Here is a 21,098-nt window from a genome sequence, read left to right on the forward strand (position 1 = left end):
TGAAAGAAAGTAAAGGATTCTTTATTGAAACTATGAGAAACTGCCATGTATGCAAAATGCTTTTCACTTTATCATTACTAGGTTTGCCTAACTAATGTAAGACATGTTTCTGTTCTATTCATAATGACTTCCAAAAATAGAGTACTAATGAGGCTTTGAAGATATTTTATAAAGATTTTAAATGATTATCTGTAAGGACATATAGATATTAAGCTCAAGGCTTTAATAATATTGATAACTATACAAAGGGTATGCATTAGCTCTATAACAATAACATCAGATATTTCTAATCCATTATAGAAAGACCTACTATGGTACTGAAAAAGTAAGACCAAAAATAATTTACATTGAAATTAATTTCTTGCTCATTTTTTAAAAACTAAATTATATTAACATACTTATGCATCATTTTCTATTATATGTCAATTATTTTAATACTTTAATACATTTAAAATGAGAAATATAAAATAGAAAGAAATCCCTATTATTTTACATTATGTAATCCTTTCTAATAGTGACCTTATACAGATTTCATAAGATTTATAAGATTCCTTCTTAAACTTAAGATTTTAAGATTTTATCATTACTGTTGAACTATTAGTCATTAGTCACATGCATTGTTGCAACTTTGGGGCATAAAATGTGTGTATTTTTAACTCTGAGAAATTAAGAAGTGACAAATTATTAGAATTAATCTTTTTAAGTATAGTGCCCATAACAGAAACAAGTCATTATATATGATATTTCAACAATATTCATATAAGGTAATGTAGAGTAGATATGAATTAGTCTTTTTTTTTTTCAGTACTAGGCATTGAATCCAGGGTCTCACATATGCAAGTCAAGCACTGTACCACTGAGCTAATTAACAAACACAGAATTGAGGTAAACAGAGGTTATATGAGCTCAAAGTTTAACAAGGAGTTTACTAAAATAGTAGGTCTAGAGTTCTAGACTTTGGATCAATGCTTTTACCATCATGTTTCTAAAAGAAAATATTATTAGGGTACCAAATACAAAACTTTTATTATCTTTAACACAATGAGGTTCACACTTGTGCTTGAGTCAAAAGTTCAAGTTCAATTACTAATAAGAGTATGCACAGATTATCATTTAGCTTCCCTGTCAATCTCTTTTTTAATTTGTTCTTTTTAGTTATACCTGACAGTAAAGTCTATGTTGACATATTTTTACAAACACAGAGTATATCTTATTCTAATCAGGGTTCCAGTCTTGTGGATTACACGATGTTGAGATTCACTGTGGTGTATACATATATATACACAAGAAAGTTATGTCCTATTCATTCAACTGTCTTTCTATTAACATAATCAATATGACTTTGGACAATGATGACTGCTTAAAAGCAGGAAAGGAATGATATACTCATATGGCCATTTTAGACAAATTACTCTTTGAGCCAATTCTTGAATTAAATATTTTCTTCTCAATTAATTTTGTTTATACCATTATCAGATGGAATTTCATTCAATGCATTTAATGAACATATTTTTTATATTTACCTATCTGGTATGATAAATATAAAAGGGATAATCATTTATATAAATATAGGTTGATAAGTATCCCTTATCTAAAACTTTTGACAGTAGAAGTGTTTTAGATTTTGAATTTTTTCAGATTCTGGAATATCTGTATATGCATAATGAATGGGATCCAAGTCTAAACATGAAATTCATTTTGTTTCATATTTTATTTATTTATTCATTCATATATGTATTCAGTACTGGGGTGCTTTGCCACTGAGCTACATCCCCAGCCCTTTTTATTATTTTTAAGACAGTCTTGCTAGGTTGCCAAAGGCTGGCCTTGAACTTCAATCTTCCTGGTTCAGTCTCCCAAAATTGCTAGGATGTACTCCACCACATCTAGCACATATATACTTTATATACATAACCTGAATGCAATTTTATGTAATATTTTTAGTGTGCCTATATTTTAACTGCACCCCTCACACGAGATCAGGTGTGAAATCTTCTACTTGTGGTTATCGTGTTAGCACCCAAAAAGTTTCAGATTTTGGAGCATTCTGGATTTTTAGAATAGGGATGCTCAACCTGTATTAAAGGTAGAGTCTCAAAAACAAGATAGTTGCATACTTCCTTTTTGACTGATGAAAAAAGTCTGAAAAATAAAATGGTAGGTAAATATCACAGTTTTCACTGATAATAGAACCAGAGCTGAAATCTAGTTCTTATTTTCTCTCCAGTCTACCAGTTATATTCTAAGTTTTACTTCACATTTAAATATCTTCCATGATTTTCTAAAGGCAATTTTTAAAAGAAACTTGTTTTATAATATCATTATAAGAAAGTGTAATGAAGCTGATTATTTGAATTACCCATGCATTTAAATATTAAGAAAAACTTACTTAGTTTTCTTACTAAAATCTGTAGATTTAGTAGCTGCAAGATTTACTATATTTGCATTGTAATTATGATATAGTAGATCCTCCTTGTTCTAATAAAATTATAAAGAATTAATACATGTATTGGTATATTAGTCTATAGTGGTAGTTAATATAATTTGGGCTACTGAGGAAACTCAAAGATAGAAGAATTTTTCCATAGTTGATGGGACTTTGGGAGCAGTACATGGACTGACAGGAGATGGCTTTATAAAAATCGAGTTGGGAAGAATTTAAATATTGGAGATCTTCCTAAGTTCCAGTTTTATAAAATAATATAATAGAAGGAATTTGTAAGTTTCTATAAAAAGGCTGCCAAACTATGTATTGCCATATTATCTATAGGTTAGTAAGGCTAGAAAATGGTAGAGCTATTATAGGAGTAAGGCAAATGCCACATGATTGATACCAACTCAACTTCAGTGTAATAATTAGACTGTTCTGGGTAGTAAATAACATTACTAGGAGAATTTGTACCTTCACTGTTTAAAAGGAAACATTTGATTTCTTAAGATCTTCCAGAGTTAAAAAACACACAATGCTCTTTCAACTTAAAATTTCCTTGAAAATAAATAGACTTTCAGTCACTCAATATGTATTCTCTTGGATCTAGACAAAAATTTCACAAATTAAAACAAAAAGTACTAATAAACTGGTGGTTCATTCAAATAAATGAATTAAAAAGGATTATAGATTAAGTTGACAAATTTGAGTATTATGAGAAAACAGAAAGGATACTGAGTTTTAAAAAAATTTTAGAATGAAATTCCACGTATAATTTTTTAACAATATAAAGCAGAAATAAAATAGTATCATGTAATTCTTATATAGGGCATGAGGTGGTGCTATATTCTACCAATTCAAGTAAATTATATAAATGTAAACAACTTATTTTATTTATTTTCATTCATAACATATAAGGGAATGCTGAAAAGCACAAATTACACATAGTAAAGTAGAAAACAGCTATCAAAATATATCAGTAAAGTTACATTTTTTTGGATTACTATAGTGAACCTCATTATTCTGACATACAAATAATGTATTATTATTAAAATATTAGGTGAGAAGAATTAGTAAACAGATCTGCCACTGATTTTGTTAGAGGAGGAACTTATCATTACTGTTATTTTAATAAAGATATCCTCTGTTATATAATTATTAAAAAGCTATTGCTTTTAGTATGTTAAAACAAGCAGATAAAAAGTTATTGAACTTTTTGTTAGTAAAGAATACTTTAAATAAAAGGTTAAATAAATTAATGAAGGGAAAAACTGATGTGAATTATCTCCTAATTTACAGGGAAACTGATAAAACATTTTGAAAAATAAACCATTGTAACAAAACTATTTGGTGTAATTTCATAAATTTTATACAAAAATTAATAGACTGATCTGTTCTTAGCTTGAAATGATTATATTTGTATTTTCATGTAGAAAGACTTTTGTATAACATATATGTGGTATATAACACATGAATATGGTATGCACGCATAACATGTAGGTAAAGCATATATGCTGTATAATATATACAACATTTGTAACATATAGGTTGTACAATATATGTGCTGTGTGTGCATATAAACATACAATACACAAATGTGTAAAACATGTATTTAGGCATATTCTAGCTAAAAGTCTGAATATAGGAAGTACTGCATCTCAGGAATTTACAACTCAGTTTAGGGCCTCCTCTAATTTTAGTCATGACTACCTTCACAAGAAAGTTGAAGCTACTCCTCTCTCAAAAGGAAAATTCCTAACATTCCTTGAACATTACAGAACCTAAGCAAATATATAGAATTTAGGATAAAAAAAGAATTAAGTAATTCAGTACCTAAGAATAGCCAGTAGAAAGTAATATATGTATATCATGGTACAGTTCTTATTTTCCTCCTATAATTCAAGTCCTTCACCAATTGTATGAATGTTTTAAAATGTGGCTGCTGAGTATGGTACACACCTGTGGTCCCAGCTATTTGGGACGCTAAGGCAGGAGAATTTTTTGAGTCCAGGAGTTCAAGACCAGCCTGGGCAAAATAGCAAGACTCTGACTCAAAAGAAAAGAAAAGAAAAGAAAAATCTGGCTTATGCTTACCCCATTACAATTAAAATTTTCAATTTCTGAAGTTACTCCCATTTTCTATCCCAATTCCATACTTTTCTGTTCCACATGAAATTGAGGTACCCAAACTTGTTTAAAGTAGATTTAAAGTATTTGAAGAAAATTAATTTAATCATCCATTTAGAAATGTATTCTATTCTTTCATAACCAAGTACTTGTCAGTGTTATAAAATCTGAGGAATGTATAAAGTTTATGAAATTAAACAAAATTACTTCAAAGTAAAATGAAAACAAAGAACTGAACACTGCTGAATAACAAAAAGGCCAAAGATTTTTAGAGTTCCTATAAGAAATTCCAGATAGTGTTGGGCATTGTGGTACACACCTATAATCCCAGTGACTCAGGAGGCTGAGGTAGGAGGATTGAAAGTTCAAAGCCAGCCTCAGCAACTTAGTGAGGCCCTAAGAAACTTAGCAAGACCCTGTCTCGAAATAAAAAATAAAAATGGTTGAGGGTGTGGCTCAGTGGTTAAGCATCCCTGGGTTCAATCCCTGATGCCAAAAGAGAAAAAAAAAAAAAAAAAAAAAAGAAATAAAGAAATGCCAGATAGTAAATAACAGAGGGAAATATTGAGATCAGAAACAGGATATAAAAAGATAAAAAATACCTCCAAATGACATTAAATTTATAAGAAAGTCACAGAATTAAAAAGTTGCGGGGGTTGGGAAGATAGCTCAGTTGGTACAGCGCTTGCCTTGCAAGCACAAGGCCCTGGGTTCGATCCCCAGCACCGCAAAAAAAAAAAAAAAAAAAAAGTTGACAATGTGCCAACTTCTTTTAATTATTAAATCCTCTTAGTACCTTTCACCTAATTCCCAATTATCGTCAGCATTATTCCTTATTTTTGTTGCCTTAGATGTAAAACTTAAGTGGACTCTTGTTATACAAAAGAAATGGCTCCAGGCTAATTTTGGCATTACCTATTAGATCTGCCCCTTCCTTGCTAGGCCACACTATCATCACTTTATGTTTAGATACCTCTAGAGAGTATCTCTAATTTACAGTTTCCATGTATAATAATAGAAAAAACATTTCTTAAACTATATTTTTATTATATCATTCCTACATAAAGACTTACAGCCATTTCTTAGTTCTGTAATAGTAACAAAGCTATTTTTTTTATTAAAGTGAATATTGCCTGCACCTGATACTCAGCTAAATGCTTTACATTTGTTAGATGATTTAAATCTTTCCAAAATCCTAAATATTATCATTCCCAATTTATAGATAAGGAAACTGAGACTCAGAAGGGCTGAGGATAAATTTAGCCAAGTTTACCAATTTATTAAGGAAAAAAAGCTAGAATTCAAGTTCAGGTCTGTATCAAAAATTCTTCATCAATACCTAAAACAATGCATGGCACAGAGTAGTCAATCAAAAATATTTGTTAATATAATGAATGAATAAGTGAAACACTATGCTATATTACCTTGGTATATACTATTAATAATCAAATTAAAATTTTCTATTCTTTAAATTCAAGGTTCATATTTTACACTAAGCAAAATAGTTGGCAAACATTACCTGTTTAGTGATTATTTGTTCAGATGCACTAAATTAAATAAATTGTATGATTATGAGCTCAACTAATGGAACTGAGGAAAAGTCTATTATGATTTAATATAACAAACATTAATATTTATGTGTATCTTTGTGCTGGATAAAATTACACTTATTTACAAAATCTTTTGAATCAGATAAACTATAATTACTTAACTAAATTAATTATATTAGCATTTAACTTTGCAAAACACAAAAAAGTGCCATTGGTGGAAAATAATATTGTTGGGACACTAAATATTGTGTGAACATATTGGACATGCACACCAAATTGCTTAGGGTGTATAGATTCCTAAACAGTCTGAACAAATTCCTTGGAGATAATGTTTTAAAATTTTAATATAGAACAAATGTCACTGTCTAGCAATTTAAAGATATAAGGGACTTCAGAGTTCAATAACAAATACAGAGTTGTTATTTGAAACAAAAATGTAGCTCTTGAGAACAATCAGTTCAGTTTTCGAACAGCAGTTATAGTATGTGGTCATAACCATTTTTCCCCCTTTTACAGAGGTCTCTGGGTGCACATTTTTAATGTATCCTAGCAGTTTCCAGTTAATGTTTTATATTTCTGTAGCTATTATTTTCTGTTGAAAGAAAACTAGTAAAGGTTGAGTCTAAAAAGTAAAAACAAAGGAAGAAGATCAATATTAACACTCAACAAATATTGACTTAGCAAAGTGACTTTCTTGTCTTTCTCTCATAGGAATTGATATTGAATGAATGATTTATTTATAAGAAACACTATGGACAGTTATTTGTTAAACCACAACAAAAAAATTTGCTTGCTAAAGTATATAATTACATAATCTACTCATCAAAGTTAAAAAATTTAAGAGTCATCATTTTCAAACTAAAACCCTTTAAGTAATGTTCTTATTCATTATCTTTACTTTAAAGACATTTTAAGTGGTTTACAGGTAGAAATGCTGCATTCTACAGGAAAAACTTCAAAGAATTATTTCAAACTACTGGGTCTCTATACACACTGAATAGTTACTAATATATTTAATGTCAAGTGTTTTCAGAAAAAGTTTATATATTAATTTCAAATACTATACCTTTAAATTTGGCTCTGTTAACTTTGAGTTTTGGTTACTATTAGCATCCATGGTAATTGTGAAGGAAACAGATGTTTTGAACTTTCTAGTTGTTGACAGTAAAGGACTCCTTGTGTCACCTGTAAAAAGTAACAGTTATTCGGTCTAACATTATGAAAAGTTGTAGATAGGAGTTTTCTAAACACAGTATTGTATAAAATGTCTATTATATAATTTCGCTCTCTTTGTTCTTCCTATTGAAATAAAGTCAAAAGTTTTATATTTATCAGACTTTAATGGCCCCTAATTTATGGGCTACTAATAAGATTCCTCAATTCAATATGTCACCTTTGAGTCTGAAATTTTAGTTTTAATAAAATATAATGAGCATAGCAAAGTCAAGTTCCACAATAAAATTTTACTTCAATAGATTTTTACAGTCTAGAAATGGTAGCTAACAAAAGTTGGATTCTCATTTGTTTTATCACTGATAAGCTGAGATGGAAGGAAATTTTTATTTGAATTATGACCCTTCATTGCTGATCAAGAAATCCTTTGGGTTGAAAGTACATACCTTTATTTGAGAATGTTTCCTGGTCATTTTTTCTTATAATTCTAGGTGACTGTTTTGGTACTGGTGATGGGTCCCTTTCAAAGGGCCCTTCAACATGGCTTCCAAACTGTTGACACCTCAGTTTACTATCAACCTCCAGTTTTTCTAGTGTAGTCTTGAGACATTGCTCATTGGTTGTCATATATAATTTACAAAACTATAGGAAACAAAAAGTAGTCCAGTGGGTAAAAACATTCAATCATACATTTGGGAGGAGAAGGAGGCAAATGCACATTAGTAGGCAAGGAATAGACTGATAGATGGAATATATTTCTTATTGAACTGGTAACTCATTTTATTTTCTTGAATCAGATTGACCAGCCTCAAGTGACCTAGTGAAATGCAGCCATGATTCAATGAGGAGGTCATACTCTGAGTGGAAATAAAATGTTACACAAGGAGAAATGATTTATTTTTTACAAGACCTATAGACTGGCATTTGTTCTAAATAATTTTTATGATTCTTCATTCCAGAAAAGGTACATTTCTGAGGAGAATCTCTATGTTTGTTTATATGTCTCTGTGTGCATACATACATATTTTAACTTGGTTATATAGGTTGAGCAGCCCTTATCTGAAATGTTGGAACCAAAAGTGTTTTGGATGCTTTCAGATTTTGGAGTATTTGCACATATATAATAAGAAATCTTGGAGATGAAACTCAAATCTTAATATGAAATTCACTTGTTTCATATACACCTTATACATACACCCTGATAGTAATTATAAATGATATTTTTACTGTGCCTAAATTTTGACTGCTACCCTTCACATGAGGTTAGGTATGGAATTTTCTACTTGTGGCATCATTTTGACACTCAAAAAATGTTTCAGATTTTAGAGCATTTGGATTTTTGGATTAGGAATGCACAATCTGTATTTTTAATGTAATCATATCACAACTGTAGAACTGAAGAATATGACTTTCAAGTACAATGAACACAATATACAACTGAGTCATTGCCAATATTAAAAAGATGCATTCCTTTAAAAAATACTTTTGTAGGGGCTGAAGGTGGTCGCTTAGTAGTAGACTATTAAAAAAAATAAGAAAAACAAAAATAAAAAAACCCTTGGTTGGTGTGGTGGCTCAATAGTAGAGTGCTTGACTAGCATGTGTGAAGCACTGGATTTGATTCTCAGCACCACATATAAATAAATGAGTAAAATAAAGGTCTATCAACATCTGAAAAAATAATCTTTTGACGTTAATTACCTTGATTTAATCATTTCCCAATGTATACACATATCAAAACATTACATGTATTCTGTAAAAATATATATAATTTTGTCAACTATACCTTAACAAAACCAGGTAAAAAATAAAATAATTTCCCTAAACAGAATGCAAATTTACATCAATATGAGTTTATATACCTTAATGTAGTCAAATTTTCCATCAGCATTTACATCAGCCAAATTTATTATGGCATTTACTTCCTCTCGAGTCATCTTCTCACCTCTCTGAAATAAGACAAGATTTATTTTAAAACAACATGGTTACCACTTTATTATTCATGGGGATTGTGGAAATACATTTTAATCTCTTCTATAAGTAAGTTTGAATATGCAGTTTCATTATAAATCAGAATAAATATTATGTCAAGCAATGATGAGACTATTATAAGAAATAACACTTCGCAATTTATTAAATTTTATGAAAATATGCTAAATTTTAGTTTACTAAATTTAAACAATTATATGTCATTATATCAGTCATAAATGCTATTAAATACGAAGAGATAGTATCTTCTGACAACATACTGGAAAAAGAATGGATTTCTTATCCCATTTATACTTTGTTTTCCTTTTACTTATCCCACATGGACCTATCATTGATTTTTGAAGAATGCAGGGCAGGAGCACAAGGAGACTGCAACATAGGTTCAACTTTATACTTTGTTTACATTTATTTATTTATATTTACTTATATAAATAACACGTGATTCATGTCACCTGACAATGAAATAATTATTTTTAATTGGAACTTTAATAGTCAAACCTAGATTCCAGTTGTTTTGCAAATATGAACATTACAAAAGTTTCACAGATCTTACCTTTGTTAGGAATTTATAAAGGTCAGTGTGTAAAATAGAACCATTATCATTTATATCTAACTGCTTAAATGATTTTAGCAGTTCTGCTTTTGAAGTAGGTTTTTCCTTCTTTAAAATTATACAAAAATCATCAAAATTCAGTTTGGTAGTTTGAGGAGTCCAATACTTATTAATGGTCTTTTGGGATGGATTTCTTCCTGCATACTGAAGAGCTGTCCAATAAAACAAGTATTATTTGTTACTGTAACATTTTGAATTGGTATTTAAGTGTAATTTTTCTTCCAATCATTATATATTATATTAAATAAATTCCATATATACCAATACATTATTTTTAGTGTTGACAATCTAGTTGTTATTGTATGCCTGGATTCTGAAAACAAACATATATTCCACCAGCTAAAGATTCTTGATTTATTAATGTCAGATTTAATGAATTTTCCCTATTCTGACAATTGGTTCTAAACATATGTTTTAAATAACTGTTAACAAATGAGTAACTTAAGAGCTCCTAGATGGAAAAAATGACTAAAAACATCATCTACTTAATTGTTTTGAGGACATAAAGATAATGATAAAAAGTGTGTATTATTACTTTTTCTGCTTAAAAATATTGTAATGAAGAAAAGCCATCATCATTTACATCTGTGTAAATAAATTTTGTAGTTTCTTCTTTAAAATTATACAATACAAAAATTCACTTTCAATCATTCATTTGAAAATAGTTACAGTCCTATAGTTATAGTCCTGCTAAAAATCAAGAATGTTAACAATGGGTAAACTATATTTCATTTTTAATCATGTTTTTATGTCTATGAAAGAAAATAATGTTGGAAAAGATGTGTTGTTTGCATATATCATATCACACTAAAATATAATGGTTTTAAATAATTATAGTTATCTCTTTACAGTTGGATAGAAGTAACTTGGTAATTTGTAAATAAACTTCTGCATATTAAGACATAACTGTCTAAAATGAATGAATGATGTTTCCTAAACACCACTGAGGAAATTAACAGAATTTTTAAAAGGTACAACTGTCCTGAATTGTACTACCAACTTCTATTATAAAACCTTATATTGGATATTTCCACCTATGGTGGGAATTCACAGATCTGTGCCAAATAAATCACACTAAAAAAAGGATAATCCAAATATTATGTAACTTATAAGGGACTAGTAAATATGAAACAATTTAAAGAATATCCTTAAGTAAATAGAAATTAAATCAGGGTAATAAATAAGACATTTGCGAGTCAGTTATATTGACTATTTATTATAGACAAGCATACAAAGAGTGATATTTTTTCAGATACAAACTTTGTAGCTCCATAGAAGTTTTATAATGTAAATCAAGGTCTACACAAAAAGTAAAAAATCATTATTTATAGTCTTAACTTATGGTCAACACATTTTTAGAAGACAAGAGAAATTTTCCCATTCTCCAGATTATCCCAGTTCATTGTACCTAAATAATTTAAATTTTGACAAAAAAAAGAAAGAAAAAAACAAGAATATAATCTAACGGTGACCTTCAGAGCTAACAGAAGTTGTAGTGGTAATAACTGCCTTTCTCATTCACCTATAACACCTTTGTGGAATTTGTAGCATTGAAGACTTACATATTTTTTATTTCCACGGGTTTGTTTTGGATGTAGACAAAATCCCTGATTACCATGCTGCCCTAGAACCAAAAGTTAAATATTTTGCCTACTGCATAAACAGACAATTTCAAAACTCATCTATTAAAAGAATTGGAGAAAGGGCTTATGTGTTTTAGAAATCCATTCCCAGCCAACTCCTACTCTTTAAAAGTTGGAAATATAAGTAGGATCTAAATGAAGTTGTGATTTACAGCTCAAAAATCAACATGATAAAAAAAATAATTTCTGTCCAGCTTTGGGAAAATTAACATGTAACTCTTTCCCACAAGGGGCAGCTCAGTACACCTGTTGCTATCATCAGTAACAACAAACACACACACACACACACACACACACACACACATTGTTTTTAGAAAGGTGCAATTACAAAGGAACAATTTTCTCCAAAATGATATTAATTTTGCCAAAATATGTACTAAGTAGACATCCCCACAATTTAAGAAACTGATACATTCTAATTGTTACTTACTTTAATCTCCTGGTTTAGGATTAGTTGGAATTAACTGTTAATTCTGATGACAGTGAAAACATTATGTAACCGTACATGTTTCAAGGCTGACAAGATACTGATCTTTTGCCAGGGCTTAATAAGCATGAGTCTATAATACCTGTATTATTTATAAATTGACAAAAAGGTTTCTAAAGCTCTGGTAATGGTACTGCTCTGACTTTGAAATGGAAATGTCAGAGTACATATTATGTGCTAAGTGGCAGAAGGATATAGCTAAAAGTAGTAAGAAAGAGACATCAGTGGTTCACATTAGTCCTTTTTAATAACTAGGTTATCTGAAATCAATTATTACAATGTTACAAAGAATATTACACCATAAAATCAAAAGTGTATAAAACAGAGACAAAAACTGCATTATCTTCCCAGATAATTTCATAAGTCTGAAAGCACCTTAGTACATAGTTATTACATAGAACTTAGCAGATTCATTATCTCAGCCTCTTTTTGAAAGAAGAAAAAAACTCAATTATTTAAGAAATAGTGGCATATTGGGCTTAAATTAATTGGATTTCTTCTTATAGCATTAACATATTAGTTAAACACTAATATTTAAAATTCAAAATAAAAATCAAATAGAAAATTCAAAATGGAACATTTTTCTAATTTAAAAATTATGTAAATCAAAGTAAAATTAACTCACAACTTTAAAATTCATGTCAATCACGGCATTTGCATTTAAACTATTTTACAAATAATGTCTTTGATTTAAACATCCAACAAATTTTAATCTCTTCAATTCCCATTTTCCCCAAAATGGATTTCCTTAAATAGAGATCTTACTGTATACAAACCCAAGAAATATGCAGAAATATGTCAGAATTCTGGCTCAAGGTAAATATTTCTAAAGATGCAAAAATTACTCAAGTTTCTCTACTCATAAAGTTATCAGTGCTGATAAAACTAACAAGAATAGTCAGTATTATCTTGCCACCCTGTTGAGACCAGGGACCTTCAAGTCATTTGACACCCAGGCCGGAACCAAATTTGGTAATTTGGGGGATATCTGTAACCAAAGGTATTTTAAAATATAATAATGAGAAGCAATAAGAGACAAAAACAAAAAATAATAAACCCTGAATTATTCTATACTCTTTTCAAATTTCCTTTCTCTCCCAACAGTTCTCTTTTAAATGAGTTCTCTCATTTGGCCCCACTTTTATATATGCATTATATTTTTCTCAGTATAGGTCAAAATTTACACTAATGATTCAGAATCCAAAAGTGTCTTAATTCTATGATAAATTCTAAAGAGGAAAAATGAGAATAAAAAATATTTGAAATCAAGTAGTAGTTGGTGGAAACTTTCAAGATAACAATCTAGGTTGCATAATTTTATTTTAAAGTTCTTAGTATATGTAACTTAAACAAAATGCTATAATAGCTTACTGTAGTCCCAATGCTCAAGCTTCACTATGAAATTGGTGTAAAGTGATGTAATTCTAATTTCAATCTTTCTGACCTATTAGCATTTAAAATAAGACAAAACATTTAAGTTAAAAAAATTTACCTAGGCAAAGTTGATCTTTAGAAATAATGTTGTCTAAGCTGCTTTTGAAGAGAGTTAAATAGGCAGCTCTACAATTCATATAAAATATCTCCTCTTCAGTTAGTGGAAATTTCTTTGTTCGAGGACTCTCTGAAAGTGTGGATTTCTGACTGGTAAAAGTCGCATCACTTCCTGGACTGATCGCCATTCTATTAGAAAATAATTTCAAAATTCGTTTTAGTCACCTAAAATGCAAACGCCTCTACGCCTTTCAAGAGTATGGGGATCACAATATTAAAGTTTTTATATGTAGAAGAAAAAGATGAATGTTAAAACATGAATATAGACTATCATGTTAATCTAAAATAAACTCTTAGCAGTTGATTTCTAATTAAACACACAACCACACATAAACACACATCCACACAAACTGTTCTTCCAATATATAATAACAGCCCAAAGAACAAATATATAAAATAACAACAAAGATGAATCAGGACAAAGTAAAAGCACATATCTATTCTCTCAAAATAATCAGTCAGATGAGATCTTTCAATAGCTTCATTGAGAGAATTAAATTAGTTAATACACGTAAAGCATATAGAACACTATCTGATACTTAGTAAGTGCTAAATAAACTGCAGATAATGTGAAATTCCAGTCAGGCATGATGATGCACACCTGTAATCCCAGGGACTGGGGAGGCTAAGGCAGGAGGATCACAAGTTCCAGGCCAGCCTCAGCAACACAGCGAGGCCCTAAGCAACTTGGTGAGACCCTGTATCAAAATAAAAAATAAAAAAGGGGCTGGGGCTGTAGCTCAGTGGTAAAGTTCTTCTGGGTTCAATCTCCAGTACCAAACAACAACAACAACAAAAATGTGAAACTCCATAATAATGAAATTTTTTTACAGAAAGCAGTTGGCACCCATTCTCCACAGCAGGATCAACCAAATCATTTAATTAACATCTCAATAATGCTGCGCCATATTTCAACTAACTGAAGTTTTAAAAAAAACTGAATTTTTAAAGTCCCATTTACAGCATTACCACAAAGCTTTATTAAGTTCCTTTATTAATAATAATATTTTGAGTTTAGATAGCATCTCTGCTTATAAGGGCTTAATGAACTGTCATCCATGGTACTTTATTCCCTACTTTTGTCCATTTTACAGATGAAGAAATTGAGGGGCAGAGATGTCACCTCACCAGTAAGTGGTGAAAGGCAGTAAATTTCAAAACCAGTTTCTTCTTTGTTAATGTGAATGAAGGTTTATTGAACAATGGCTACTATGAGGTACTAAATTGTGCTGGTGGTCTAACAGCTTTCAACATTACTTTACCCAGCTTTGACTTCTAAAAATACATTTCAATCTAATAAATTGAAATTTCAAGTTCAACAATAAGATGACACAGGTAGGGTCCCCTTCAGGACTCATTGGATTCTTACTCAGGGGGCCTAAATCACTGGCACCTTCTTGAATTATATAGGTCTTTTACACTTGGGAAAGAAAGATAATAATCGCTTATCATGGATGAAGTACCCTATTTATAATACACAGACCGCCTGCCTGACACTTTCATATTACACCAGATTTAGAAGGACCCCATAGGGATGTGGCGTCACAGTCTGGTTAATGCAAATTGGTACCACTATAATTAAGCATCAGGAGTTTTAAACACAAATGCAAGCACGCACCTTCTCACCAACGTAAAAGAAAACTGTTCCAACAAGGAAGAATGAATGCTCTCTCTGCAGCAAGAAATTTTTAAATTAAAAAAAAAAAAATGCTTTAGGATCTTCTTCAAATACTCTTTCCAAATCTGATGACTCTCTCACATGGAAATCCCACGGCGGAAATGTTCCAGAATTCTATTCTTCCCTTTTCTGTGAAAAGACTAAACGGAAGCTTAAATAAATATATAATTGCACCCCTCAGGCTTGGAAACCTCCTTTATTTAAAACTCCAGCCCGAGACCGAGGCAGGGGCCTGGAGAGAACACGGCAGCAAACGGCTCCATAAATAACCAGGCACACAATAGCAGGAAAAATAAACTGTTAACAAGCGCCTCGGGCTTCTCAAGGGCCAAGCGGAAACAGAGCCATGCAGCCACCGTCCCTCCGCAGTGAAACACGTCGTCGGCTAGAGTCGGGCAATCTTTCTCTAATTTCGTATTTGGGCATAAAACTGCATTTATATGTACATTTTAGGGACATGCGTAGACCAACTGCTAATAGGACAGAAAAGCACTAGAAGCAGTAGAAAAGAAAGCGGCACGGAGAGGGTCAGAAGAGCCCGAGACAGCGAGCTGTTTGCTACCTAATTCAGCTCACAAACGAGGAAGCGTAGCCAGTTCTCTCCAGCGATCCGCGATCCTCTCACCGCTGTCTGACCGACGTCGCCTTTCTCTAATTACCATGGCAACTGCGCCTCTCCGCCGCCGGAAATAAGACGCGGAGCATCTCCCAAAACGGTCCGGATATAAACTTAGGATGGATTGATCCAGAAAGAATAGCCATGTTCTATTGCTACTCTGTTCGGATGTTCCTTTGGCCAGAGTAGTGAGAGGATTCCGTGTTGCAGGCGGCGGGACTGGATGTGGTTGTGGCCCTAGGCTCCCTACGCACCCCTTCCTTCGTACCCACTCGGTTTCTTCAACGCGCGGAGGGTGTTTCCGGCGGGCCACGTTAGGTGTGACACCAGCAGTGCCCGCTTGCCCGCGCTTTTCAGTCTGCGGCGTTTCCTTCTGCGGATTTGTCTGTTCTCGGAAGAGGCTGCTTAGTTCATTTTGTCTAGCGGCGGTGGTGCCTCCCTGAGACTCGAAATGCCGTAGGTATCTCCTCCCCCCAGGTATTGCTGATTTGTTTTGTTTTGTTTTAGGTCCCTCTGTGGGGAAGAGGAGTAGATATGTGCCCAGTAGCCTTTTTTTTATTTTATGACCGTAAACTCGTCTGTGTTGACAGTACCCTCTCAACCTACCTCTTCTCTTCCAGCAGTTCTCATCCGATAGTCTTTGTTCACTTTAATTCTGTTTCTCCAAGCCTTTTGACGGATTGTATAGGTTGTGGACTGTATGTAGGTCATGCCTAACTTGAAATCATTTAAATAGGTTAACCGATAGAGGATGGGACGATGTAGTTTAAAACACGTCCGTTAAGCCTTGTGATGCCTAGATTGGGGTAGTGAATTAATATAAACTCTTGAAAGTTTTCATGAACTGGGAGTTGAAACCTAGTTTCCTCTTAAGACTCTCATTGTTTCCCAAGTCACTTAACAGACTCACTTTTCTTACTTACAAAAATAAATTTGTACTGGGGAATCTCCAAATTCTCATCCAGCTCCAGTAATCTGATATTTTAGAAAGACCGTAGGCATTTTGCTAGATAATATTCATTTGTTCTTACCCTTCATCCATCTTATATTGAGATGAATAAAACGCAGTTGGCTGCCCTACAAAAAAATCACTAAGGAACTTTTTTTGGGAAAAGCAAAAACCAAACTTGGGGAGTGGGAGGAGTACGTAACAGTGATGTTCTTCTCTGGGTGCTTCTTGTTCCCAAGCTGACTTAGGTACCCCTGGAGTAGCATATTCCTTTATTATTTTCAGGGTTGAGTCAAATGCAAAGTAAGACAGCAGGGAAACTATTTCTGTCAAATAGGAATTGAGGGGAAGGTGAAAAGATATGAGAAATAACAGTCTTTATTTATTGAATCTTTTTAATTATGATCTTGGTACTGTATTTAGTAATTTATTTACAGTTTCTCATTGAATCCCAAAAAGAACCTTAGGAGCTAGGGGCAGCTATTATCCTTACTCTATGGATAAGGAAACTCAGCATCTAATAGAATGTTCTACAGGTATCAATAAATGTGTTTTACTTATGCCTTTATAACTTTAAAGGTTATGGATCATGGAGTAGGTTTTTCATTCCCCCAAATTAACTAAAAAGACGTCTCTCCCTGTTGTAGCATTAGAAAGATCCCTCAGTTATCATATGTACAAAGCTACAAAGGTAATGTAACAAAAAATCCCTGAGTAGGAATACAATGAAAACAAACTGGTGATATTTCCTGAATTGAGTTCCTGTTCTTTTGTAGAAATGGAGAATCAAAAAACTATCAAAAGTTGAACTTTTGTGATATCTTCTTAACATGGTACATGTTATTTTAGGAGATTTTGAGAGTAACTGTATATGTGAGATGTCAGCTTCAAGGTTGTGTATTTAGTGGATCATGGAGTAAGTTTTTCATTCCACAAAATTAACTAAAAAGGCTTTTCTCCCTGTTGTAGCATTAGAAAGATCATTGTGTCATATATACAATTATGCATTTGTGACTGTACACGCAATCTTGAGGTTGACATCTCACATGTATAGCAACTTTGTTGAGTTAATATGTTTTAGCAAAGTGATTTAAAGCCAAATTAACAATTTAATAATGCATGAAGCATAATGGCATTTTAGTAGGGGATCTCTATCATTGTTAGTAAACTTTTGTTTTTAAATGCAGTCAATTCTGAGGTTTTACATGGGAGTGGTACAAATAGTCATTTGGCAAGTTACATGTGAAAGTGGAATCATTTTTAAATGATGTTGAGATGATGAGCTTTGATATGCACTTGCAAGACGCATAATGTAACATGGGAAGGTGTGATCCATATCCTTTCTAATTTCATTGAAAATTGATAGGAAAAAACTAAGTGATGAGTATTTGTGAAAATATATACGGCCTAAATGAATCTAAAATAAATAGGAAGAGCAGATTTCCAATGACAATATAATGGATGGATAAATGTTAAAACATAACAAATGAGAAAACCAATTGTGAGAGACTACATATTGTCTTCATAAAGCTTAAGGACAAGCTTTGGGGTTATATTTGTATGTGGTAAAAGATAATCATGGGAAAAATCAGCATATGACAAATACAAAATTCAGTTTAATGGTTACATTTTGGGGGAAACAGATGAGATAGAGAAGAGGCATGTGTGTGTCCCCAACCAAATTGGTAGTAATGACCTAATTCTTAAATTATGTGGTGAGTTTGGGGCATTCATTTTCTTAATGTTTCATAATTTTCACATCTTACATTTATTCTTTAGTATGTACCACATACTACTTAAAATGTTTTTTAAAGGATTTAGAGATTACCTAAGTTTTCAATGAGTATAGTTTTCTCTACCTTCCATTTGGTCCTGTGAATACTATCTGAGAACAGAGGAAACAGATGAATAAATAATTGTTGCTTGTAATTTCCTTAGGCTAATCTTTCCTTCAAAATTTCCTCCTCTTCTGTGTACGTTGTAAAACTAGAGGCATCTCTATCTAGAATGAAACCTTCACTTTTTTTTTTTTTAAAGATTCGAAGTAGAAAATCATGGACTTCGGAGTAAGAAAAGCCAAAATTGGACTCTTGGTTCTGTAATTAGCTGTGTGCTCCTTAGATTGTTACTAATGTCCTCATCGGTAAAATAGTTGCTCAATAAATATGTATTAGTTGAATGATAAAGTTGCCATTTTGAAAAGATTTCGTCCTGTATAGACGTAATTCATATCATGTTTATATTTGTATAATATTGAAGTCAAATGTAATGGCTTTTGGTATAACTATCCCATTCTAGTGCTTTTTTTCTTCTTCATCTTTTCCTTTTTAAAGCTTCCTAATAGCATTTGCTAAGTCTTTCTAATTAGTGTACATCACCTTGCTAATTCAGCCGAGGATGTTTGATCAGTTTCTATGAGAGTTAACTTTATTCTCTTTCAATCTATGAAATAACATTAGTTTTAGAAAACTGTAACTTTCTCAGAGTGGGATCCATTCTGCTGATATGTTTATACAAGTCTGAAATTTTTCCAAAATAACTTTAGAATGTACTATTTTTTCCATGATAAAAGAAAATGAATATAGGCACATTCTGGACCTGCTGAACTTTTTTTATTGCACCTCTTTGGGTTTGTAGTCATGTTGGTGCTAATGCCAAGTCCAATTATTTTTATTTTGTGGGTTGATTATAAAAAAGAGATAAATTAAATGATGTGCCAGGCCAAGTAAAAGTTAACTATTAAATAAACTTCTTTTGAATCATAGAGGATATGCAGAGTTATGTAATTTCTTTTTCTTGAGAATTGAAAATATTCTGTTTTTTTAAGAAGGTAGGTAAAATTGTTAGTACTTGCTAAAAGTATTAAAACTATGAAATTTAGCAATAATTTTTTCCTGTTTGTGAAAGGAAAGTATAATAGAGGAAAGTATAGCACAACTTTTTTGTAATGGTATTAGAAACTTCTCTAATATATAGACTAGAATTTTTTAAAGTCCTTGTTCTAAAACAACTAGATTCTGCACAAATTACATTTTTATTGCATTGGTGGACTTGTAAGGAATTAAATCCCAAGCAATAAACTAAAAATAGCTGAAACTAAAATAAGATGTAAGTGTAGATGAAAGATGGAATTTTCCTAGGGGGAATATATATATACTTGTGTGTGTGTATACATGTATGTGCATGTATGTGTGTATATGTATTTTTTTCACGTTGCACTTGATACAGCTAGAGGCAAGGTAAGGAATGTGAACTTGAGATTTAGCAGTTAAGGTATGACAGGAACTAAATGATACCTGGTTGGTATGGATCCTTTGGCTGGTGATGAAATCAAATATACATCTTTGGAGGACAGCATCCTCATTTTATGCCCCCAGTTTTTTCACAGGTTAAGATCAACTAAAATTTATCACAAAATCACAAATAATCAAACATAAAAGCTGCCTACCATAAGTGAAAGTTAGAACATAAAATAACCAACAGATTTAGATCCCAAGGACTTTACAAAATGAAATTATTACAGGTACAATATGAGATAATTATAATAATGTTTAAGGAAACCAAAAGTGGAATCACAAAAATTGTCAGTTAATAAGAGGATATGCGAGAAAAAAAGGTGGGTTTTAAACTGGGATGAGTAAGTAGTTTAAAAGGTACACACACACACACACACACACACACACAAATTGTTGAAATAAAAACTCAGTGCATAGAGTTCTATTGTCAGAGTAGTTTGTATTGAACTAAAACTTCCATAGATAACATATATATATACATACATATTTTTTTAACTTATAAATGGACACAGTACCTTTATTTTTATTTATTTTTATGTGGTGCTGAGGGTCAAACCCGGTGCCTCACACATATTAGGCAAGTGCTCTACCATTGAGCCACAACCCCAGCCCCCATAGATAACAATTTTAAACCCTGGACAAAATATTAAAAATAAGCTGGACAAAATATTAAAAATAACTGGCACACACCTGTAATCTCAGTTACTCAGGAGGCTGAGGCTGGAGGATTGAGAATTCAAAGCCGGCCTCATCAAAAGGGAGCTGCTAAGCAACTCAGTGAGACTCTGTCTCTAAATAAATTATTAAATCAGGCTGAGGATGTGGCTCAGTGATTGAGTGCCCCTGAGTTTGATCCCCAGTACGACCCCCACCCAAAAAAAAAAAAAAAAAACCTGGAGCAACTATCAACAGGGATAAATTTGGAGACGGTCTGACCTTCAAAAGAAGGAAACTACGATGGACTGGGCTTGTGTTGATAGTGGATAGTCTAAAGTCAG

At 31.9% G+C, this 21,098-nt stretch overlaps 2 protein-coding genes across 4 annotated transcripts in view; one reads left to right on the forward strand and one right to left on the reverse strand.

Moving 5' to 3' along the window:
• Efcab7 (EF-hand calcium binding domain 7) overlaps positions 1–16,076 on the reverse strand; it is a 51,756-nt gene extending 35,680 nt beyond the window's left edge. Inside the window, exons 1-7 of one of the 3 annotated variants that reach the window (XM_047566256.1) lie at positions 15,899–16,076; positions 15,180–15,233; positions 13,503–13,690; positions 9,821–10,032; positions 9,141–9,227; positions 7,725–7,920; positions 7,172–7,290 (exon numbers count right to left, since the gene is read on the reverse strand). In XM_047566256.1, the coding sequence (XP_047422212.1) occupies positions 7,172–7,290; positions 7,725–7,920; positions 9,141–9,227; positions 9,821–10,032; positions 13,503–13,689 (801 nt within the window). In that variant the 5' untranslated portion in view covers position 13,690; positions 15,180–15,233; positions 15,899–16,076. Of the gene's footprint in view, positions 1–7,171; positions 7,291–7,724; positions 7,921–9,140; positions 9,228–9,820; positions 10,033–13,502; positions 13,691–15,179; positions 15,380–15,801 lie in introns of all 3 variants that reach the window. The other 2 variants (XM_047566246.1, XM_047566237.1) reach the window with 2 other exon arrangements.
• Itgb3bp (integrin subunit beta 3 binding protein) overlaps positions 16,028–21,098 on the forward strand; it is a 57,527-nt gene continuing 52,456 nt past the window's right edge. The window contains exon 1 of the mRNA XM_047566272.1: positions 16,028–16,311. Coding sequence (XP_047422228.1) covers positions 16,307–16,311 — 5 coding nt within the window. The 5' untranslated portion in view covers positions 16,028–16,306. The remainder of the gene's footprint in view (positions 16,312–21,098) is intronic.

This window comes from Sciurus carolinensis, chromosome 1 (assembly GCF_902686445.1).
Source record: "Sciurus carolinensis chromosome 1, mSciCar1.2, whole genome shotgun sequence".
In the NCBI taxonomy this organism is placed as follows: Eukaryota; Metazoa; Chordata; class Mammalia; order Rodentia; family Sciuridae; genus Sciurus; species Sciurus carolinensis.